Source organism: Hypanus sabinus, chromosome 25 (genome assembly GCF_030144855.1).
Source record: "Hypanus sabinus isolate sHypSab1 chromosome 25, sHypSab1.hap1, whole genome shotgun sequence".
Classification (NCBI taxonomy): domain Eukaryota; kingdom Metazoa; phylum Chordata; class Chondrichthyes; order Myliobatiformes; family Dasyatidae; genus Hypanus; species Hypanus sabinus.
In genome coordinates this window covers 50,158,326-50,183,940 of record NC_082730.1, presented here as the reverse complement: position 1 = coordinate 50,183,940, position 25,615 = coordinate 50,158,326, and the positions used below count along the sequence as shown (strand labels likewise).

The 25,615-nt window shown below is 41.7% G+C and overlaps 1 protein-coding gene across 3 annotated transcripts in view; it reads right to left on the bottom strand.

The window, feature by feature from the left end:
- LOC132381227 (differentially expressed in FDCP 6 homolog) overlaps positions 1-25,615 on the bottom strand; it is a 180,286-nt gene that overhangs the window by 94,909 nt on the left and 59,762 nt on the right. For 2 of the 3 annotated variants that reach the window (XM_059950576.1, XM_059950577.1), the window contains exon 3: positions 11,262-11,447. The exons of the other annotated variant lie outside the window; for it this stretch is intronic. In XM_059950576.1, the coding sequence (XP_059806559.1) occupies positions 11,262-11,447 (186 nt within the window). The remainder of the gene's footprint in view (positions 1-11,261; positions 11,448-25,615) is intronic. 3 annotated transcript variants of the gene reach the window in all.

The window sequence follows — 25,615 nt, the reverse complement described above, 5'->3', positions numbered from 1 at the left end:
CACATCATTTCTTTTTCTTTAGAACTGGGATGATAGTGGTCTTCTTACAACAGATTGAAGCAGAGAGAAGCTACAATGCCTACAAATATTCCTGCCAGCTGATCCATGCAGAATCCAAGGACACGGCCAGGGACATCATCCAGGTCAGATGCTTTTCATGGGGCGACTCCCTGGATCAGTGAGTGTGGATTTCGGTACACTGGAGGCTGTCAGGGTGAGGGACGCACTCCAAACCCCTTCTGTTCAAGATGTGCACAGAATGCATTCAACTGGTTGGGAAGGGATTCAATGTTGGCAGTGATACTGCCTGACGTTGTTCTGGAGCCCGTTATACCATGCAAGGTCTGGGGCTAACTTTTGGACTGGTATTATCTCCCGGCACGCTGAGAGCCTTACAGAGTTCATGTCTCAATTTCTTATACAGGTCAGTATCACCTGACGTAGTGGAATCCCAGTCCAGTGTTGCACAGCAAAGATTCTATTGTCTAAAGAACGCTCAACAATAGTTGTTAGGCAGACTCATGCTGGTAACCGCAAGCTGAATTTCAACACAATTGTAACAGTCATTGAAATTATCATATTTCACTCCATGGTAAGCACCTTTACAAACCCCAAAGTTTGAAAACGCAGCACATGATCCAAGTTCCAGGTCAGAAGGTCTGCAGAACAAGTTACCTTAAAGAACACAAGGTTGCTGGCTTTCTGATTACTGATCTGACCATTTTGTTATTGCAGAGCAATTTCACATTATGAACACAAAAACTCGCTTTGCTGATTGTGCAATCATACAGATGGTAAACTGTTAGCATTCCTCATCCTGACAACCAACTGCAACCACAGGAATACAGGGGTAAACATGGAAATCCAGCACTTGTTACAAGTGATCCTTCAGTGATTACTTTGCTCTGCAAGCCTCCTTAGAAATGGGGTGAGAGTGGAGCAATTGCAGTTTTAAAGCACAGCCAATATGGAAACTTACTTAAGGCAGATCATGCGATAAGGAGCAAGACATTTTAAACAAACAGACTGAGAGAGGGCCACAAGCATGATAATAGGAAATGACTTACCTGAAGCTGAAAAATTCATGGGCAATTCCAAATGCTGGTAACATGCCTAGAATGACGATGAGATGAGTGTACATTGGGACTCATTGTGCAGTGGAACAGGTCAGAATGGGAGTGGGACTGAGAATTAAAATGGGGTGCAACACGCAGCTTATCCTTGTGGACTGAGGATCAGAGGATGTGTAGTCAAGGTAGCTATGAGAGTCTTTGGCTTTGTAAAAGATATTAGCAGCTAATCTATCTTCTGAAATGGGGGCAAAGTGATCCAGAAAGGAAAGTGTTAGTGGTGCATTAATTATTCTCAGTATCAAATAGCTTGAAAATGTTACACATTATGCATGAACACTCAGTGCATTTTTAATGTGTGCCTGCTTGGGTCAGCTGGTGGTGGCATCAGGGCTGGACTTCAAGGCAGATGGTCCAGTTAAAATGCAGCCAAGTCCCAACCTGAGCAGCAACATTATCTGTGTGGAAGAAAGGCCTGACAATTTACTTCTGTATCTTGCCCCAAAACCCCATGGACAACTACACTATCCATAGGGTCACCATGAGTTGAGGGCACTCAACAACAACAGCATGACTGCTTTGTAAATTCTCTGGTGTTCTAAAATAACTCATTTTGTATGCATGATTATAATTTCTTCATGTAAGTATTTCAAAATAGTTTTTTTCTAGAATATAAAACTGAGACATTACACAAAATGCTGGAGGAACTCAGCAAGCCAGGCAGCATCTATGGAAAACAGTACAAAGTTTTTTTTTAATAAAACATTTGAACATTGATTGTACTCTTTTCCATGGATGCTGCCTGGCCTGCTGAGTTCCTCCAGCATTTTGTGTGTGTGTGTTGCTCGGGTTTCCAGCATCTGCAGATTTTCTCTTGTTTGTGACATTACTTAACAGCTTTGATTAGACCACATCTGGAGAATTAAGTGGAATTTTGTTTACCACACCATATGAAGGACATGATAGCACTGAAGAGAAGATTTACCAGGATATTGCGTGGGTCAGAGCATTTATAGCATTGTTAATTTTCTTGGCATTTAACTTTTTCTGCTTGTTCGTATTTTTCATTATGATTACCTATATTGTTCAGTGAATTTTCCAGTGCTTACAGTTGCCTCTGCATTTCTCTGGAAACTGGACATACTGGTTAAGTGTCATCAATAGAGTTTATGTTATCTATAGTCTGGCATGAGAAGGCCACACTACTTTTAATCTTTCTCAGACACTACCCTTAGTCTTTTTCTCCTTCTTGTAACACTTGATAAAACAATTGTACACAAAGTTTCATGCCTCATTCTCGACTCCCAAAGAACCTTTGAATCACAAAAGCATCGGGTTGCAGGGGGGAGACAGGGTGTGCTTTAGCAGGAGCAGAGGACTCTGAGGGGTAACCTGACAAAGAGGGGGATAGATGGTCATTCTTTTCCCCATGACAGGTGTGTCAAAGACAAGACAGCACAGTTTTAAGATGAGATGCAGGAGGTTTAGAGTTGATCTGAGGGCAAAATCTTTTCACACAGTGGGTATCTGGAGTCTAGGATCTGCAGCCTGAGAGACGGTGGAAGCAGGAACGGTTATATCAGCAAAGTACTGACAAAATTAGTTGAATCATCAGTACTACGACGCGATGCAGGTAAATGGACGCATTGTGAGTTAGTACAATGATGGCACTGGAATGGTAGCCCCTAGAGGCAGTTTCTGTGCTATTCAACTCTTGGAGAGCTTAAGACATTTCAGCCTCTATCTTTTATCATAAATGCATGCTACAATTTTAATGTCGATTTTGCTCAAAAAGTGAAAAGTGCAGTGGATTCCAGTTCATTGGGACACATTGGAACCAAAACATTTTGGCCCAATTTAACAACTGCCCCAATCGGCTAAAGTTTCATGGAAATAGTTTTTAAAAAGTATTAAAGAAACTACCATTTAACTGGTCACAATTTATGCATTTAAGGTAAATACAGAACAAATTAAAACTACCAACTTAGTTGTCTGTCGTATCTGATGACAGGAAACCTGTGTGGGAGAATTTTTAAAAGTGGAAAATCCATGGTCCTGGGCAGTTCCACTCTCTTGATCTCAGAAGTCTTGGTCCAGTGGTACGGGTCTTCCCCGATTGTAGTAGATGACCATGACTTCTGTACCTTGTTCTCCATCGAGTGCTGCAGATCCTTCTTCCTGGCCATTTGATCTCATCTGTCTAGTCCACCAGGGCGGACTTCACATGTCAGGACAGGCTTGTCCCTATCTCACCAGGGTACGAGACCTGCTGGCAACCGCCATCTGGTTCAGTCTGCCCATCGAAGTAGTGTCTCAGTGTGTGGCAGGTGCCACCCCTGTCTCACCAGGGTACGAGACCTGCTGGCAACCGCCATCTGGTTCAGTCTGCCCGTCGAAGTAGTGTCTCAGTGTGTGGCAGGTGCCACCCCTGTCTCACCAGGGTACGAGACCTGCTGGCAACCGCCATCTGGTTCAGTCTGCCCATCGAAGTAGTGTCTCAGTGTGTGGCAGGTGCCACCCCTGTCTCACCAGGGTACGAGACCTGCTGGCAACCGTCATCTGGTTCAGTCTGCCCATCGAAGTAGTGTCTCAGCGTGTGGCAGGTGCCACCCCTGTCTCACCAGGGTACGAGACCTGCTGGCAACCGTCATCTGGTTCAGTCTGCCCATCGAAGTAGTGTCTCAGTGTGTGGCAGGTGCCACCCCTGTCTCACCAGGGTACGAGACCTGCTGGCAACCGTCATCTGGTTCAGTCTGCCCATCGAAGTAGTGTCTCAGCGTGTGGCAGGTGCCACCCCTGTCTCACCAGGGTACGAGACCTGCTGGCAACCGTCATCTGGTTCAGTCTGCCCGTCGAAGTAGTGTCTCAGCGTGTGGCAGGTGCCACCCCTGTCTCACCAGGGTACGAGACCTGCTGGCAACCGCCATCTGGTTCAGTCTGCCCATCGAAGTAGTGTCTCAGCGTGTGGCAGGTGCCACCCGTCTCACCAGGGTACGAGACCTGCTGGCAACCGCCATCTGGTTCAGTCTGCCCATCGAAGTAGTGTCACATGCAAACATGGGTGAGGGCCAAAGGTAACATTCAAGATGATTGCTGATAACTTCAAATTCTTGGTGGTTCCCAACTTGAAATAGTGAAATTGTTTAATTTTCACCCCCATTTCTGGCACTTAGAAATCAGTGACAAACTTCACAGCTTTTTGAACACAAACACACAAGCATTATGCCACTTAAGCATGTTCAGCTCCAAGCACCACAAAGAGCCTAATGACCACAAAACATGACCGACACTAGCTAGAAACTGTTCAGCAAAAATCTCCTGTCCCAACTAAGCAGCACAGTGCCCCAAGGAAGGGAATCCCGGCTATTTTCTCACTTAGCTTTTGTTCTTTAAGTGTTGTCCCAAATAAGAGCCTGCCACGAATAGCTGATGGCCCAATTAATCTAATCCACTGTATTAAATAAATGCTGCATGCACGCTGTGAAAACCAGTCAATACAAATGGCTGTGCAGCCTGTTTTATCAGCTCACTCTTGTTTAACACCACGTATCCTTTGGTCTGACACCTGCCAGAAATCATCATTGAGGCCAAGGAACTTGCTGGCGGCAACTGCTAACGTTTTTGGCAGCTCAAGGCAAGCTATAAGGATTCAGGTCAATGTTTTTTTAAAAAGCTTTTGTTCTTAAAGCTGTGCACTCTTATTAACTGTGAGTAGCAAAACAGAAACTCTTAAAATCCACACAATAAAAAATTGATTGGAGACCTTGTAGTTAAGTGTGTAGTGTTTCAACCCAACAATGCAAATCTGCAAAATTCCTTAATAAGCAATTCATATAATATAATTCACTCAACACAAATCAACAGAAACTGGGGCTGTGGGGAGGGCACTGCCTGTCAATAACCAGAGAAGAGCCTAGTCATCGGGAGAGAGGGGCTACTGGGGTTGCTGCGTTTATTGCAGATGTAGCCCAACCTCAGTTCCTCCAGCTTGGGAATCCTGATGTGCGGCTGTATCAGGTTGTGCTTGGAAACTGAACGGATGGCCAACAAGGGCCACTGCACGTCAAGCTTCCATCTGGCCCCGGTTGCCATGGGGATGGGCTTGAACAACATCCCAGTCAGATGGACTTTGCCACACCACCTGTTCTTCGTGGAAAACCTTCCAGACCAACACCTCTGACCACAAGTCCATCAGGGAGTGGTCAACAAGGAACATCCTCCAGGCACTGCGAATGCCTCATCACCAACAAGCAGCTGGACCTTGCCTGGTGAGAGGGTCCCTCCCAGTCACACCCTTCCTGCACGCCACAGTACACGGACCACGGGATGACTTTAATGAGGAAGAGACAGTAGCTCACCTCTTTGTGGACTGTGGGTTTGTTTTGAAGGTGTGAAGAAAGGTGCAGGGTCCTGTGTCATGGTTCATCCCGAGCACTCTCTGATCTACGGGCTGTTTCCACGCACACACACACACGCACGCGTCGGACATCAAGTCATGCGGATAGATCAGTTCTGTGAAGACGCCCTTTAGTCTGCCAGAAGCTTGTTCATCTGCCAGCATGTTGAGATGTCCGTGGACGAATGTTACCACCTGGAAAATTCTGGGCTACAGGTCTACATGCTGAGGACACACTGAAGCTTGATGCAGCCATTGCTAAGTGGGAAGGACCACAGTGTAGGGTTCCTCTCCTGCTGGAGTGGGATGGGCTGGGATGGCTAAGGAAGCCCCTCAGTTACTGTAGTGGTCGCCACCCCAGGGGACTACAGGAGAGACAGCAGTTCCAGCAACGTGTATGAATGTAATACAATGGCATAGAAATGCTCTGACTGTGAATATAATGAAAAGGCATCAAATAGTTCATTCTTGTACATGTGCTTTATTATGAATAAAATTATTTGTTAAAAAACAATTAGACCTTAAATAGCTTTAAAGAAACAAAATGCAAAGACAGGCTGGTCTGAGTCACTGGAATGAGCTTGGCCCAACAGTGGAGCTAACAAAGATAAACAGTGCCCCACCCAACCTGTACGATGGTTCCACTCCAATACTGAAGAGATGTTGCACCATGATGGAAAGATGATCAATACCACACAGCCCTGCTCAGCAGTGTCTGCACTGGGCCTGGACTTGCCCATACGGTCAGACTCATATGCCAGGAAGCAAAACACCAAACATGCACAAGTTTTTGCTGGGTGGAAGGAGGATGCTCCACAATCCAAAAAGGACAACAGCATCTGAAGGCCATTGTGGAGACTGTACAAAGCTACTCAAAAGAAACGTAGGAAGTAGTATAAGCTTAGTGTTATTGTCAATGTATTCACTGGAGCACAAACATGGATAAACCTCATCAGCCACAAAGCGAAGGTCTACTGCCCTTATCACCCTCTGACATCGAGAGTCCAAGACACAAAACATGGAGCATTTCCCATATCTTGGGAGTCCAACTTGGGAATTGCAGCAAGTTACCAGGTGGACAGAGGAAAGGATTCAGGGAAGGTTTAAAACTTCCATGGATAGTTCAACATCCCCATGGTCTCATGACCTAAAACTACTCAACACAGGAATCTAGGGCCTGTGCAGTGCAGCACACAGGAAGGAGCTCACTTCCCCCAAAGCCATCCACTTACCCACCAGTCACCTCCTGCTCCTGCCGTGGCAAACCCTCATGGGTGACGTCAGAAGCCACAGAATGAGGAAGGATCTTCAATCCTGAGGGATTGCCCTAGAAGGCAGCTGTTCTGGCAAATACCTCTCGGCATTGGGCATGCAATCGTTATTAAAATCATGGCTCAAAATATCAAAAATTCTTTACTTGCTGGTGATTATACCACCGATGTTCCACGAGGCCAATAACACAACTCCACACCCAGTGTTATTTGGGCAGAGTTCAGCCACTCCTAAGTCTATGTAAACCCACATGTAGAATACCGTCCTTCCCAGCACCTTCACTAACCTTGTATTGGTTCAGAAACCCTTATCCGAAATTACAAAATCCAAAAACCTCCAGAATACAAATTTTGTGACACTATGTCACAAATGGAAAATTCCCCATGACGCTAGGAAGCTCCCCAGGCAGAGCACAACAGACAGCTCCGAGAAATGAACAGAAGTGATTGAAAAATAGAAAAAAAACAAAGTGAAAAATGAAGATAGGTCATGTATTGTAAGTTAGAGTAACCATATGTCGCTTAACAGTATGTGTATCATGAAGCAAGCAACGATCTATTATGACAGACGGAAAATTGAAGGCAATTGTGAATACTGAACTCAGAAGGCTGATTACAGAAATTTAATAAAAAGGCAAAGCATTACATTTTTAAAGCAAACGCTGGTCATGAAAATCTAACACCAGAACAAGTCTACAGTGCTGATTGTTACTATACCTTACATGAAACTTAAATAAAAATGTACAAATACAATATACTGTAACCCTTTAATGAAAACATGGCATCGTAGGTGAAGACTGAAAGTTTGCTGTTGTTCAACAACTAAGTCAGGTATTCTCCCAATGCTGCTGTGATGATTTTGTTACTCTGCACACATTATATGTTGACGGCACATAATTTTTTGCTGTTAAGTACATATGTGAGATGAACAAATGAAAGACCAATAGTACATAAATTCAGAGTCAGAAATGATGGTAATCCTAAACTATCTCATTATATATTCCAAAATCTGAAAATATCCAAAATCTAAAACATTTCTAGCTCCAAGCATTTCGCATCAGGGACACTCAACCTGTACTTTCATGTCAAGGCCATTCTCAAAATTAGTGAAATATACTGATAGTTACATTAGTGTTGCATCCACTAGTGTTGGCATGTAGCCTAGTGGATAAGGCATCGGTCTAGTGATCTGAAGGTCACTGGTTCGTGTTGTGTCCTTGAGCAAGGCACTTAACAACACATTGCTCTGCAATGACACCGGCGCCAAGTTGCTTGGGTCCTAGAGCCCTTCCCTTGGACAACATCGGTGGCGTGGAGAGGGGAAGGCCTGCAGCTTGGGCAACTGCCGGTCTCCCATACAACCCTGCCCAGGCCTGCGCCCTGGAAACTTTCCAAGGCGCAAATCCACGGTCTCACGAGACTAACGGATGCTTATAAAAATTGTATCCACTGCAGCAACATATTACTGACTACATGTAATCACTGACTGATCACTCCACAGCCTTCTGAAAATCTAAGTAGGCTCTATTTAATGGGATACCCTCAAATAACAACCTGGTACTTCATTCAAAATTATTCCAACAAATGACTTCTTTTCAAAACTAACTGATTCACCCTCAAAACTATCTAATCACAGAGGGTTAATGGTGTGAGGATTAGTTAGCAATTTGCATCTCATAGTTTTGCAAGCTGAGGCGAGTATAGTTCTAAGGCTTGTTGCTGCTCTGACAACACAGCAATCCAGGCTAATAAAACTGTACATCAAGTGAACAGCAGAAAATGTGAACAGGGCTGAATAATTGTTCAACATTACTGAAAAGTTAGAAGTAAGACTTCAAATACAGTTTAAAAAAAAGAGATCAGGATAAGATGATGAGTAAAGTTCCAGATAATTTATTTCATTTTGATTTTCTTCTGCCTCTATTCTGGTCTCCAACGTTAATGGTAATGTGGTTTGTGTATCATGTACTCTCCCACCACAATGAATGCACTGCGCTTTATCTACTGCACAGACTCGCATCTTAAAGCAACATATTTCAAACAACGCCAGTAAACCACAACCCTGAAGGTTATGATCATCTTAAATATCATTCTTAAATACACTAGCACAATCCAGCAATAACAATTGACCACAATCTCACCTTCCCTGCCCAGCTCATACCTGGTTTGAAGATGTACATGGAACATCTAATTCAGGGGATTGTTCCATAAGATTGATGCTGTTATGAGATCTCTTGCTACCAGATTATCTTTAATTTGCATACCTTTACCACACTCTCTAAACTGCTATTTATATATCAGTCTCTCCTGGACTCCATTTTGACAAAACATTCTCTCTATCCTTTCTATCCTTCTCTTTGTTCTGTGATTTAAAATGTTTGACTTCTGATTTTTCTGATGAAATGTCATTGATCTAAAACACTAATTTTGCTTTCCTCTTGACAAAAGCTAAGGAGCTCCAGCATTCTTTACTTCCTGCTTCCATCCTCCGCACGGACTGTTTGAACTGCTTCTGTCTGGTAGGCGCTTCAGATCCCTCCAGACTAAGACTAATAGGCACTGGAGAAGTTTTTTCCCTACTGCGGTCACTTTGCTGAACAGTTAACTGCCGGTTAACTGTCGGCTAACTATTACTTGGATTGCACTACCTGTATGTATAATCTATATTTTCATTTATATTTATCATTATTATTGTTATGAGCAGAGAGACAACATCTGCTGGAAGTAAATTCCTTGTATGTGTACAGGTACTTGGCGATTAAAGTCTGATTCTGATTCTGATTCTAATTTGCTGTCAGTAATGCTGCTTTGTGATGTTTTTGAGAGACATCCATTTTCCATTCCTGTTGAAGGAGACGTACCAATAAAGCCTCATCCTGTAGGAGTTTCATGACTAGAGCAGCTGTCTTGGCAGGCTTGCTACTAGGTGTAACAGATTCTCAGAGATGTAGGTAATGGCCTACAGCTACTGACTTCAGATGTTCCAGCGAGATAATGCACGGTCTTGCTGAGTTGCAAGTACATCTTGTTAGGTGACTATTAGTGCACGTGGCAGCTGAAGGCCAAAGGCCAAAACCACCGGAGGATATTTTTTTTAAACTTTGGTGTTCCCACAAAATCTGCAAAAGGCTTGATTATATTTTTGCCTGTTCCCCAATTCCCAAAATATGCAAATTGAGGTACATTAATAGAAGTGGGAGCAGAAGAGAGGATGTAATTTATTTTAACTTGCAGTGAGATTTGTTCCTTTTTTCCAAATAAATCATTCAGATCCTTGGATCTCCCAGAAACCTCAACTAGGCCACAAATCTCGACTATAAATAGCCTAATTGCTCATCAGAAGAGTCAGCAAACAATCCAATTCTCTCTGCTGCTATGCTGCATTGGCACCCTTAATTCAATATGTACAGCTAAAATTCAGAAGAGTGGGCTCATTGTTTAAAACAAAGCCACTTCAGTTTTTGACACTTATCTTTTACTTTTAAAGACATTGTTCTCCATAAACTTCAATTTGTGATCTTCATTGTCCCTCTGTCTCTTCCCAGGTTCAATGCAATAACAATCTAACCAGCCTTACTCTCCCACAACCCTGCAATCTGATTTCCTTTCATAAATTTACTCAGCTCCACTTTGAGCTAACGCTGACAACACATTCCCTATGCTCTACACCACTCAGGGAAATCTTCAGTATTCTAGTCTGCTCATGTCACATTGCCAATTCCTGAACAAGTGTTTATAATTTAGGTTCCTTGCATTTTTTTTCACAATTTGTGACAAAATACATCTGACCTTGCATAATAAGGACATACTTAATCAAACACTAATCAAGGACAGGGCATGATATCAAACTATGTCAAAATAGTTATCAATACACCAATCAGCAATGACTTCTAATTCCACAGTATTACATTGTGAATTCATGAACTTGCTTCCTAGAATTAGTTCCAGACAAAAAAAATCCACGGAACTGCAGCTTAGCACATCCAAGTTTGATATTTTGATGGGAATCAATTGACCTTTTTTTTTAAAAAAATGAACTGACAAGTAACCTTATGTCTGGGCCTAATTCTCGATTAAAATGCAGAAACATGAAAAAAAAGTTCAGCATACATTCAAAGCCGGAGATATCATCATTCATTAAAGCAAAATTAAAGTCCCCCCTTCCCCTTATTAGCAACAGCAAACATCACAAATCTAAAGGGTGTTTATAAGATACCAATGCTCTAGCTAACTATAGTGCCAGCATCCCAGTGCTGTGGGATACAATGCCCATTGTAGACTTCATCTAGAACAGAAACCCTACAAATAAATCATTTATGTGACCATACTAGAGAGAAAATTTATAAGAACAATAACTGATTTCTTGCTGATAATGACATTCTCATCGTCGTGGAAGTGACAGAAGACCAAATAACATTTCTCATGTACCAAAACAGCTGCATTCACAACCGCGGAATTCTAATTTAGTCAAAACCATTTCAAAGCATTCAAATCAACTTATGAACACATCTATAAAGTTCTCACCTCATCAGGAACCATCACAAGCGGATATTTGTCCTCTGACAGGAAGTTAAAAAGACACCATAGCCTGAAGGCATCACGGTCTGAAATTGTACAGTTTCCATTCTTGTCATGTTTGTAGTTCTTCTTTGCAGATAAAGTCCAGCAGAGTTCATCAAAGTTCTCTTTGACAAAGGCACCTTCCTCGACCTGTAAAAGCGTGTTTGGTATTGAGCCCAGTGTATGATTAAACAAAGATACAAACAGATGCTAATGATCAATGACATAATGAGTTAAATGAAATTAACTGAAACAGAAAGGCTTAGAAGGAATCAAAATGGGGGAACGACAACCAATCTAAAAGTTAGGGTGCAGCAAATGTTACAGTTTAACCTTCAAATCATCAATTCTTACACTATGGCAAGAGTGAGCAAAGCATTTGATATCATACCCTCAAAACGAATCAATAAGCTCCAAGACTTTGGCCTCAATAACTCCTCATGCAATTGGATCCTCAATTTCTTCACTTGCAGACCCCAGTTAGGTCAGAATGGCAATATCGCCTCCATGATCTACATTAGCACTGGATGAATTCCCACTGCCCACTTATTCCCACTTTACACTTATGACTGTGAGGCTAAGCACATCTCTAATGCCATATTCAAGATTGCTGATGACACCACTGACGTAGGCCGCATCAAAGGTGGTGAGGAATCAACATATTGGAAGTCTAGCTGAGTGGTATAGTAACAACCACCTCTTACTCAATGTCAGCAAGACCAAGACTTCAGGAGAAGGAAATCAGGATGTCCATGAGCCAGTCCTCAGAGGATCAGAGGTGGAGAGGGTTAGCAACTTTAAATTCCTAGGAGTTATTATTTTGGAGGACCTGTCCTGGGCTCTTACAAAGTGCAATTATGAAGAAAGCACAGCAGCACCTCTGCTTACTTGGAGTTTGTGGATATTCAGCATGACATCTAAAATTCAGACAAACCTCCACAGATACACAGACAAGAGTTTATTGACTGGCTGCATCACAGCCTGTATAGAAACACCAATGCCCTTGAATGGAAAAATCCTACAAAGAGTAGTGGATACAGTCCAGTTCATCACAGGTTAAGCCCTCTCCACCACGGAGCACACCTACATGAAATGCTGCCGTAGGAAAGCAGCATCTGTCAGAGGGAACCCCGCCAGGACATGCTCTCATCTCACTGCTGCCCTCAGGAAGGTGGCACAGGAGCCTCAGGGCACACACCACCAGGTTCAGGAACAGTTATTACCCCTCAACCATCAGGCTTTTGAACCAAAGGGGATAACTTCACTCAACTATACTTGCCCCATCACGGAAATATTCCCACAATCAATGGACTCACTTTCACAGAATCTTCGTCTCATGTTCTCGATACTTATTTATTATTATTGTTTCTTCTTTTGCATTCTGGTTGAACAGCCTAGTTGGGCAGTCTTTCTGTGATTCTGTTATGGTTATTGTTCTATGGATTTATTGAGTATGGACCAGAAAATGAATCTTAAGTTTGTATATGCGGCATGCACGTACTTTGTTAAAAAAAAATTAAATTTGAACTTTGAACAAGTAAGTGGTCATTCTGCATCGGCAAGGTCTCTCCCAAGCTGAAATTTCACAGTAGACAGGAGTTTCAAGACATGCTATCCAAGCTCTTCTGAAGATGCACAGAGAAACAAGCAAAATTGAGGACCAGAAATGCAGTGATAGGCCATGGAAACTGACAGCACCAGACGAGAAATACATCAAACTGATGTCCCTTCTAACTCAGAAGTCGTCCAGCACTGTTATTGGCTCTGAACTCACAGAAACCACTGGAACCCAAGTACACCCCTCTACAGTCCAGCGAAGACTTGTCATACATGATCGTTATGCTGCCAAAACACCACTCCTCTGAAGTAGAAACAAAGCCAAGAGACTCACCTACACACAAAAACAAGGACTGGAATGCTGAACAACGGTAGCAAGTGCACTGGGCTGGCTAGTCAAAATTTGAAATTTTTGACTCAAACAGAAGGTAGTTTATCAGTGGAGAGTGCTACAAGAGAATGTCTAGAGCCAACAGTGAAGTACAGCAGAGGTTTCCTGCAGGTTTGGGGCTGCATTTTTGCAAATGGAGTTGGTGATCTGGTCAGAATCCTCCACGCTGAAGTACCAGGAGATTCTCATCCATCACACAACACTACCAGGGAGGTGTCTGGCCAGTCCCAACTTCATCCTTCAACAGGACAATGACCCCCAAACACACAGCCAAGGTCATGAGAACCATCTTAATCGAAAAGAACAACAAAGAGTTCTGCAACAGATGGTACGGCCTCCACAGGGCCCTGATCTCAACATCAGAGGCTGTCTGGGATTACCTGGAGAGACAGAAACAAGCGAGCCAGCCAGAGTATGCAAAAGAACTGTGGCAAGTTCTCCAAACTACTTGGACACCAGCCAATTTTCTTATAAAACTGCATGACAGCACACCCAAGAGAACTGATACAGTTTTAAAGGCAATGAGTGGTCACACCAAATACTGATGCAAGTTTTTACTACTTTACCGTTCTTTATTGCCACTGTTTGGTGTTTACAAACTTTTCATTTCATTATTGTGAAATGATGAAAAATGGCACCCCACTAAAATAGTTTGGCAGCCAGTTAAGCTACATTTCCAGGCTAAACTGTAAAAGCTACTAAATAGATGGAACAGTTTTGAATGCCTGAGAGAGATCACTTTAATTTGGGGTATTGAGGTTATATGTATATCAAATAAGCAGCCTAACCACACCGTAGGCCCAATCCAAGGTTCAAAGTAAATTATCAGAGTAGGTACAAGTTACGATACAATACCTTGAGATTCATTTTCTTGCAGGCACTTACAGGAAAAATACAGAAATACAACAGAACGTTCAATAAAATGCATATATAGACAAAGTTGACAAACAACCAATGTGCAAAAGACAAACTGTGCAATCAGGAAATAAATAACACTAAGAATGAGTTGCAGAGGCCTTGAAAGTGGGCTGTAGGTCAAAGAATCAGTTGTTTGTCAATTATTCATATCATTGAAAAAAATCAGATGATCAGTCTAATATTCCAATTTAACCTGTCGTCAACCCATTCCCAATCAAAGAGTACCCACCAACAGTTTCATAACGGCAACATTCTACCCTTGGGACTAGCGAGCTGTGTGCCCATCACCACTCAGTGATATTATTTCTAGACTCATACATTTCTAAAAATCACTTTCTAGCTTTGTTTAAAAGTATTCTATATTTTGATCCCTTGTGCTTAAATTTCAGGATTTGAAGTAACTTGTTTGGATTTTTAAAGCTGCTTCAAGGTTATTTAGTTTAACTAATTTAATATAATCAAACTACATGAAGTAAATTCAAATTACAGTTGAAATCATCATTATTGAACACAACTCTTTCTCAATAACAACACATAATGAAAACAGTAAACTTAAGACTAACAACAGATAATATAAATAAAGGTTTTTGGTCAAAACATACTTCCTCCTCTTCTCCACAACAGCCACTAGTTACTAAATGCAACCTGAATGAATACAGAACTGTTACGTACCCCGTAACTGGGTCAGTTACCAGAAAAGATAGAGAGGTCCGTTGAAGTCTGATGGTACTATTTTTGAAAGTCTTTATTTATAAAGGGGCACAAAAATAAGATTAATACAAACATTCAGATAATATACGTTGTCACTACTCAATCTAAAAGTGCGGGTCTAATAATAATCATCACTAAGAAACAGCTCGATCGTTTGTCTAGGGCAGGGGTCAGCAACCTTTACCACTGAAAGAGCCACTTGGACCCGTTTCCCACAGAAAAGAAAACACTGGGAGCCGCAAAACCCGTTTGACATTTAAAATGAAATAACACTGCATACAACGTTTTGTTTTGCCTTTATGCTATGTATAAATAAACTATAATGTGTTGCATTTATGAAATTGATGAACTCCTGCAGAGAAAACGAAATTACATTTCTGCATGCAACAAAAACATTTTGAACTCCGAAAAAAAGACGTTGGGTTGAAGGTTACTTTTAAGTAAAATACTCAACGTCTATTTGAGTCCTTCTTGTATTTATGAAAAACGCCAAACTTAAATTTGCCGCCAGCAGCAAACCAAAAATAACGTCAGCCAGCTGTCAACCTGAAAAATAAAAGGACTATTTCACTGAACAATGAAAACATATGAATATACGTAAAATAATACGCAATTAAAATATTTATCATACTTCTTCAGGTTGACTCACACCTGACAATGCAGTCGTATTCAGTAGGGATGGATCGATGCTTAGGGGAGTGACCGGGAAGGATAATGTGTTTTTTTCCTCTCTGAACTCACAGAAGCGTTTCCCAAATGATGTTTGCATTGCGATGATTGCAGAATGTAAATACTCCGAATTTATCATGTCGTGACATTGTTTGAACTCTCTCAAATTGGGGAAGTGAGACAATGTGCCTTTCTGTAAATCTCTGGCAAGCAACGTCAACTTGCGCTCGAATGCAAAACATCCTCCAACATGTGCAGGGCTGTACGTCCTTACCCCGTTGAAGAGCTGTGTTCAGCGTGTTCAGGTGCGCTGTCATGTCTACCATGAAGTGTAGCTTTTCCAGCCACTCTGGCTGTTCCAGCTCAGGAAAGTTGAGCCCTTTGCTGCCCAGGAAAGTTTTCACTTCTTCCAGACGCGCGACAAAGCGTTTCAGCACCTCCCCTCTGGACAGCCAGCGATAAAAACACGTTGTAGCGGTTGCTACACGCAGTCAGTAAACTGCAGTCAAAGATAGCTTTATTTGAACTAAACAGCCTTGCTTTTAAGCCTCCCTCAACCCGCCCCCCCATGGGCGCGGATGCTGCAAAAGACACGTGCTCACAAACCCCCGTAGGCTATCTCCCTTAGCCTGAACGCTGGCTAATTGTGAGCCGGTTCGGATGTGTCAGGAAATGGGTCGCCACAACGTCTTATTTAGATTGTACAAGATCACCATAATCTTCAAATTTAGATTTACATTTCAAAAACTAACAAACTAACATAAAATACATATTAATTAAATACTGACCATGTAGCGGTGTGCTACACGCAGCGCTAAAATTACGACACGGAGTCGGTAACTGCAGTCGAAGGAAAAAAACTTTATTCGAAATCTTCAGCCTCACTTTTAAGCCTCCCTCAACCTGCCCCCCCCCCATGGCGCAGAGGCTCCAAAGCTCTGTGCTCGCAAACCCCCGTAGGCTATCTTATTGTGAGTCGGTTCGGATGTGCCAGGAAAAGGGTCGCCACAACCAATTATTTCCCAAAGCAACAGGGAGCCGCAGCACAGACGTAAAAGAGCCACATGTGGCTCCGGAGCCGCGGGTTGCCGACCCCCGGTCTAGGGGATAATATATTGTCCGATGGAAATATAAAAGTCACTCAGTTCTTGCAGGCTTCAGCCTTTGGGGACCGCTGGGTTTTCACTTGTTGGAGAGAGAGAGAGATTTGTGAGAAAAGAAACTTGCCCGGGTCTTTTATGAAGCAAATCCGTTGAGTCAGGGGAGCGGGCTTCCCCGTTGTTAGCTAAAAGCTGTTTTCCGTGGTTCCAGCCACGGAATCGAACGCATGTGGCTTCCTTCAAATGGCTTCCCACTACTACGGGATCGTTAGCATTTCTTCTGGTGCATCTGAAGGGGTTGTTCCCCCAGACCCTCTTTTATGCTTCCTCACGGGGTCTCAGATGTCAATCAGGTTGGGATGATGCAATCTCTCTCTCAACCAGCCCACTTTGCCCGAGGGCTTGCACATAGCATAGTCCAGGAGACTATGTCTATCTCCAGGAGACAATGGTCAATGTCGCATTATTTTGCATCGCTGTGGAACGAGGCATTCGGCACGTCTCTCTCTCCCATTTCCTGGGTCTACTAACCCCCCCTCAACTAGTGCTCTTGCGATTCTCACAAAGGAGGGGGCTGCGGACATAACAGAACCAAGACAAACAATACAGCCCTGCAACCAGTCTCTGACAAATCATAGAAACTGATTTTACGATGGGATAAACAGAGCTAAGTTCAAAGAAAGCTTGACCAGGCTTAACACCTGGCCAGACATTGTCCTTGCGAGATCAAGTTGATACCACAAGACTATCTAATTAATAAGGACTGCAAGGCATAATGCACGGCATGGTTGGAAATTTGCAAGCCTTGTCTCAATCCTTGGGTGGCGGTACATCTTCACCAAAGGAGATGCAAGGCACCCCGTCCCTCGGCTAGCCTGAAGGTCACCCTTGGGCCAGGGACAGTACCTGCTTAGCTTCCCCCCCACCCAATCAGGGTCACGTGAAGCCATGGGAGCAGGGAGCAAGTGGTGGATGGCCTTGTGAGCAGCTGATGCATGTCACAAATCCTGGTTATGTGACCACTGACACCAGACAGAGAGTCTCTGAAGAGTATTGATAATGACTGTGGTCACCCGTCTTGTAAAGCCATTGCCCAGATAGCGGCAATGGCAAACCACTTTTGCAGAAAAATTTGTCAAGTACAATCATGGTCATAGACCATGATGGCCCACATAATACAACACAGCACATAATGACAATGATGATGATGCTGTTCTCAAGCATAAAAAGTAATGTTGAGGATTGACCAGGAAGCAAATGTACATTCTTCTCTGTGACTGGACCAGCACATCTTTCTTTTCAATACTGGACCAGCACATCTTTCTTTTCAATACTGGACCAGATTTTGATGTAGCAGCGCATCAAAAGGTATTGGACATCAAATTAGTCTCTACAATGCAAGTTTAGCTTTTCACAGCAATTTTCTGGAACTATTACCATAGCAACAACAGAATGAAGTTATCAGTGACCAGACTTATCATGGCAATAACCATTCGTCGTCTTGAAAATGAAGAATTGAGAGAAGATGAGCAGGTGGATTTAAATCAGGACCAGGAAAGGGGAGAACATGAACAGTACAGACCCTTTGGCCCACGATGTTGTGCAGACCTTCTAATCTAATCCAAATTCAATCCAAGCCTTTCCTCCCACACAGCATGCCCATTTTTCTATCAATGCACCTATGGAATACCTGAAGAATGAGTCTCTGTTCTCATTGTATGATACCCAATGGGGCAAGTAGTTTGCTCTAATAAGAATTGACTTATGATGTGAGTTTAATGTGTACCTGATGTGCAATTACAAAAACTTCATGACGGTTTAAGCAATCTGCTTTTGAGAAGAGAAGGCTAGAGACTTAATAAAGATGCTTAAAATAGCAAACAGTTAGGATAAAGAGACACTGCATCCAATGGCTCAAGGCCTGGTTACCAGAGAGCACGGATTTGGAGCACATATTGAATCAGGGTTAGGAGTGATTAGGGTTTGGGATGCAAAGGAATTTATAGGAAGTGTCTGTTTGGCTCATTGGGTCCATGCTGACACCCAGTAAAAGTGTCCATTCCTGCCCTTCCCCTTTACGTCCTCACCTCTGCATTATTTATTCTCTCTCGTATACTTCTTTTCTTAACTCTTTTGCTGCAGGGTCAATGTACATTAAATTTATCAGTGTAACTTTGTGACATGGAAGGTATCCTGAAAACCTGGCAGAAGCCAGGTATTTATGAAGGGAACAGGTTACAAGGGAATTTCCTCACTCAGAGGATGGCGAGAGTATGGTATGGTCTGCCTGCAGAAGTGGAGAATGCAGGTTCAATTTCAACATTTAAAGGAAATTTGGATTAGTATATGGATGGGAGGGAGGGTGATGGAAGGTCCAGGTGTGGGTCAATGGGACTAGGTAGAAAAACAGCTCAGGATGGACTAGATGGGCCAAAGGGCTTTCCTCGGTGCTGTAGTGCTCTATAACTACAACAAGAAAGGCACATCAGCGTCTTTCTGAGGAGGTTGAAGATAACAAACCTTCACAGATGCATTGTGACTGTTTGCATCATGGTCTGGTATGGCGATTGGAATGTAGAGGAACGCAGGCAGCTGCAGAGTGTAGTGGACTCTGCTGATGACAGTGGGGGACATCACCAGGCCGTGTCATCTCCTACTGTCCTTTTCAGAACAAATATCTTCACTTAGAAACAGAGAAAGTAGAATCTGTACGATAGAAATAAATGATCTCAGACTGGTGTATGGTCCAACCAAAGTTAGTAAAATTGTTAAATCAATTATTAATCATAAGTAAAGCTGTAACCAAGGCAGTTCATTAGCTGTGGGAGGTTTTTAATTTGAGTAATAATTTTGTCAATATATTGCCTAATTTAATTTGAGGATGAGTCCACTGGATGCTTTCTGGGGCAATTATGTCCTGAGCAATAAACCACATTTTGCTTAAGTAATTAACTCACCTCTGTAAGGGATCCTCCTATGATAAGTAATTAAAACAAGATATAATTTTAAATTTACTTTGCAATTGTACAGTCGGCCCTCCTTATCCGCAAGTTCCGCATGCGCGAATTCAACCAACCGCGAATTGCAAAAACCCGGAAGTGCTCTTCCAGCACTTGTTGTTCGAGCATGTACAGACTTTTTCTCTTGTCATTATTCCCTAAACAATGCAGTATTACAACTATTTTACATAGCATTTACATTGTATTAGGTATTATAAGTAATATAGAGATCATTTAAAGTGCAGCATACAGGAGGATGTGTGTGGGTTATCGTGGAACGGGATCGAAAAAATTTGAAGTTCTCTTACTAAGTCAGTCAGAGCAGGTACATCCGGTATTATTTAGCGTCAGTTAGTCAAATGTTTGTCTTCGTATCTAGTATATATTTTACCTTTCTATGCATATAAAATGCTTAAGAATGTATGCTTCAGTGCCAGGCTCGGGAACAGAAGTTCCCGAGTTCGATCCAGTGACAGACTGCTATCGACTGCGCTCTCCACCGTGCCAAGTTGATGTGGAGGATCAGAAACCCAAAACTCCAAAACCCAATAAATAAACCACTGCGTTGCTTTGTAATAATTGTAGCTTTCATTGGGGCAGGGCCTTTCTCACTTTATCCTTTAAAATTGTTCTGATCGCTGACCAACTGTAGCCTAACGCTTTTCCAATGACCGAAGGCATTTCACCTCTTTCCAATCGCTTTATTATTTCCACTTTATTTTCCAATCATGATTGTGATTACTTTCGTGAACAGAGACACTGTGGATTCAGAGTTCCACCGCCAGGTCCTAATGTCCACAGCACTGAGACAGGTTAAATAAGGTCTGGGGTTCTGCTGGGTCCTAAGGTCCACCACAACTTGAGCATCCGCGTGTTTTGGTATCCACGAGGGGTCCCGGAACCAATCCCTCGCAGATGAGGAGGGCTGAATGTATTGTTTAACACAAAACTAATGTCTTACACCTAAATAAAATAAATTACACTCACAAATTGGATACGTTAGGAAACCAGATTAAAAGGTATGATTTGGGAGACAAAAAAACCTGGCACGCTCATAAAGTTAAGAATTCAAAATAAACCAACATTAAAAGGGTCAGGTACCTGTGCGGTGCTGTAAAGACAATTTTCTAATCTTCACTCAGAAGACCGACCAAGCTTCATGCACCAGCATGAAATGAGAAACAAACCTGATTGTTAAATAAACTTTTAAGCTAGAGAAGAGTTTAAAATAAAAGAGTGGAATGATTCACACCGTGAAGAAAAAACAACAGACCGTTCCTGTGAATTCCGAAACAAAGAGTCATGCTATGACATCTTTGCTTATATGTAATTGAGTTCCCTGCCATCAACCCCTGTAGTAAGGTTGTCAGGAAGATAGCAAAGCAACTAAACAACAACCTTAGCACTAATGAACATGGATTTGTTTCCACAGGTTATGAAAACTTCATATCAAAGTTGTTGCTTCTGTAAAACCCATTCACCTTGCCTGCATGTTGATAGATCCAGCAATTTTCCATCACCTAAACCCCTCATCTTGACGATGGCTGAACACCAACAGAAAGAAGAATTTTCCTTGAGGTGGCAGTGCACTAATTCACTCACTCTGGACTAAGTGGCAGTACATGAACGTGATTAAAACAGTGTGGGAAGAGGTATGACATCAATCACCTTTGTGTTATAAAAAGCGTACATTTAGGATCTACTCCCAGTATAATGTACAAGAGAACTGTGGATAAGCTTGTTCACATAGCAATATGGAGATAACACTACGAAGTAATTGTCAGAAGCAGTGCTGTTTACTTGATTGTGTTACAGAAAACTGCTTATGTAAGGAGTGTTTGAAGTTAAAGAGGTACCTTGAAGGTGATAGAGTATCATTGGACAGTAGGTTTACAATAAATCTTTAATGAAATATCATGCATTACTGCTTTGTGAGATGCAAGTGTTTTATCCTACTGTGACAAGTGCAGGTCAAATTTAAGAAATACAATGATAGTGTAGACGTTAGTTCACAGAAGTAGAAGTTGAACAAATTCTGATGAAAGGTCTTGGCCTGAAAAGCCAACTGTTTACTCTTTACTCTGCCTGCCTGCTGAGTTCCTCCAGCATTTTATTTGTGTTGCTTACAGAGGTTGAGTAATTTCTCTGCTTTCAATAAAGCCTAGTGACTGTACTACAGTAGTTACTGAGAGTTGAGCACATTTTAAATTTCATTTAAAAATGAGTTTTTCTTTGATATAGTTTCTAATGGTAACTCAACATGTGACTAATAATCTGAACATCTGCAAAAGGCACATTTAACTAGATGAACTACAAGTTGGACTATTTTAATTTTAAATTCTTGAAAATAACTTTTAGAATTATGTTCAGAATTATTATCTGTATTGTGGGACAGGAACGAACTCCTTAGCTGTTAAAATATTAGGTTTTATAGAAGTACCTAGTGTATTTGAAACCAAAAGATCAAGTTTAATAGTTCCTCACTGAAGGCCCATCCTCAAGCATAATTAATGCAACATTCATTAACTCATCTTATCAGCAGGGCCAATTCTGTAGCTAATATGATATTTTGAAAGGTAGCACTAAATGTCACAGAAACTCTAATTTTTTCATAAACAATTTACACCTACAAGTTTTCACATTAATTTCAGCTAAATTTTACAAAAACAGAAACAATAAAATCTAAATAAATAATACTCCCACCTAAATTAGCTCAACATCTTTGTCAAAAAACGCAAATGAAAGGATATGCTGAAAATGACTTCCAATAAACCTCAATGTGTTGCAATTAAGGATCAGTTTAAAGCAAAATAAATAATTTGCAGCTTTGACAAAGCAAACCTGACTGTACTCTTTTCCATAGATGCTGCCGGGCCTGCTGAGCTTCTCCAGCATCTTGTGTGTGTTGCTTCAAAGCAGGGAAACTTTTGCATTGGCCAAATTACTAACAATATCAACAGAAAATAAGAAAACCTTTAACCTTTCTTCTCAGCAGGATTAGACAATGATTATTCAAATTGTAAAATCTTCAGCTTTCCATTGCATGCTTGTCAACAATTAGTCAATGACATAAAACAAAAAAACTTAAGCCGAAGTACTGAAAGAACCAATTTTAAAATGATATCTCATCATCCTCGAGTGTACTTGAAACAAATAAATCAGAGGAAATTCATCAAATAGCCACCTGCTCTACTCACTTTACACCCATGATTGTGTGGCTAAGTACAGCTCAAGTTTGCTGATGACACCACTGTTGCGGGCTGTATCAAAGATGGTGATGATTCAGCATACAAGAGGGAGACTGAAAATTTGACTGAGTGACGTAAAAACAACCTCTCGCTCTATGCCAATAAGAACAGACTGCAGACTTCAAGAGAGAGAAACCAGTGGTCCATGAGCCAATGACCATCAGCCAATGATCAGAGGTGGAAAGAGTCAGTAACTTTAAATTCCTGCATGTCACTATCTCAGAGGACATGTCCCGGACCCATCATACAAGTATAATTGTGAGAAAAGCACGACAGTGCCTCGACTTCCTCAGGAGCCTGCAGAGATTCAGCATGTCATCCGCAGGCTACACTATGGCTTGGAATGGGAACACCAATGAGTGGAAAAGGTAGTAGATTCAGCCCAGTACATCTCAGATAAAGCCCCTCAAACATTGAGCACATCTACCTGAAATGTTGCTGTCAAAAAGCAGCATCCATCATCAAAGACCCTCTCCACCCAGGCCATGCTCTCTTCTCACTGCTGCCATCAGGTAGAAGGTACAGGTGCCTCAGGACTCACACCAACAAGTTCAATAATTGTTACTACCCCTTAACCATCGGGCTCTTGAACAAAAGGGGATAACTACACTCATTTAAGGATTTTCTTATCTTGTTATTTCATGCTTGTGATTTATTGCTATTAATTTATTATCTGCATTTGCATAGTTTGTTTACAGTTCCTGATCTTTACAGCTACTGTTCTATGGATTTGCTAAGCATGCCCACAGGAAAAAGAATCTCAGGGTTGTATGTGGTGACATGTATGTACTCTGAGAGTACATTTTACATCACCATTTTGGTCAGCATATTTCAATTTGCAGAGAACTGTACAAGAACAGAATCAATTTTAAACAGACCTTAACAAATCAACAGAAACAATAGAGAGCACTGGCCTAGAAATCAGACAATGTTATGCTGTTAATTTGAATGCTACATGGTTGAAAATGTATTGAACCCAAGTGAAACACATCAATCGCCATTTCACTGAGGTTGCATCATTCTAGAAATATGACAAGATATTTCACACTGCGAATAACTTCAAAGTTCAAAGGAGATATATCATCAAAGTACATACATGTCATCACATACAACCATGTACTTACAGTAGATCAAAGAACTAATGAAAAACTACAAAAATTGACAAATATCCGATGTGGAAAAGACGACAAACCGTGCAAGGAAAGAAAGGAATAGCATATGAATAAGTAAACAAATAATACAGAAGACATGAGTTGTAGTGAATCCACAGGTTGAGGAATCAGTTCAGTGCTGAGGCAAGTGAAGCTCAGGATCCTGATGGTTGAAGGATAATAAATGCTCCTAGCCCTGTTGGTGTGGGATCTGTTGGCAGAAGTGAGGACAGGAAATGGCCTGGATGGTGTAAGCTATTGCCTTGTGGCCATTAAATCTGTTCTCATGATGAGGCTTTCTATTCCAGGACATCAGAAATGTCTTCCTTTTTCAGGAGATGTGGCTTCCCCCCTACTATGCTTGATGGAGCCTTGTTTGAATGTCAAACATCCCCTGAACTTCCACCCTCTTCCGCTACCCTTGAGACAGAAAATTAAGAGTTTCCTTGGTCCTTGACTTTCTTCCCCATCAGATAAATCCATCTTTTTGTTTTATGGTCATGCCTATTACTTCATGATATTCCCTTAGAAGAAGTCTTTGTAGCAGTGCCTCCTGAAAATTGCTATTTGACAGTTGGAAAAGACCAGTCACAAATGGTGTAAATCACTTTGGATATTAGTTTGATGTCTTGTTCACACCATTATCATCAGTATCCTGATCTTTCATGGATATCTTTGAATGGTTCACGCTAAATTATTTAACATCTGCTGATAGGTAACATGACTGTCCAACTTTTACTGACATGCATCGGTCTCTTAAATCACTAGATTTTGGGTCACCTGATGATTTTTTTTCTCTCATTGTCAATACCCTGTTGCAAGGTGATGCACCAAAACTAATACACAGCTGCTGAAAGGAGGGTGTAAAGTTACAACGTGCCCACACACCTGGATAGAAAGCAACCCAATAGTAAGAAGATTGAATTTTCCAACTGTACGCCTCTTTCTCCTTCTGATCCACCCCCACCTACTCCCCCACGGTGTCTATCACTGTACATACTGGATCTCCTACCCCGTCCCCACTGATTCCCTCAGCCTATCATCCTTCGTTTACCAGGCTCTAATTATCATCTTCTTATTTAACACATCCTTCGACCTGCAGCCTATTAAATTAGTAGAGTGAAGGTATTACTCCAATTCACCCTGTTTCAGGGGATGTTCTCCTTTAAGAAATTGTTTGAACCTTGCCTTTAACCCTTGAAAGTGTGTCAAAATTCTTAATTAACATATTTCAGGGACCCAACAGCACAAATAAGAATTCTTTTTAAAATTAGCAGGACATCGACAAAAGCACATTTTGGGGATATGCTATCCTACAGTGGAACTGGTATGTTTTGCCTTCTTTTTACACTAAACAAAATAGTACAAAGCTCATCAATTTCTATCTGCCCATCTTACACACACTGCTCCTCCACAATTCGGAATAGCAGGATTCATATGCATATTAGACAGTAAAGACATTTTTGGTAAGTTATTATTCATATTACGTAAAAGGTCATTTAACGCCATAAAACAGAGAACACAGAATATTACAGCATACTAAACACTCTTTATCCATTATGGACACACCCTTC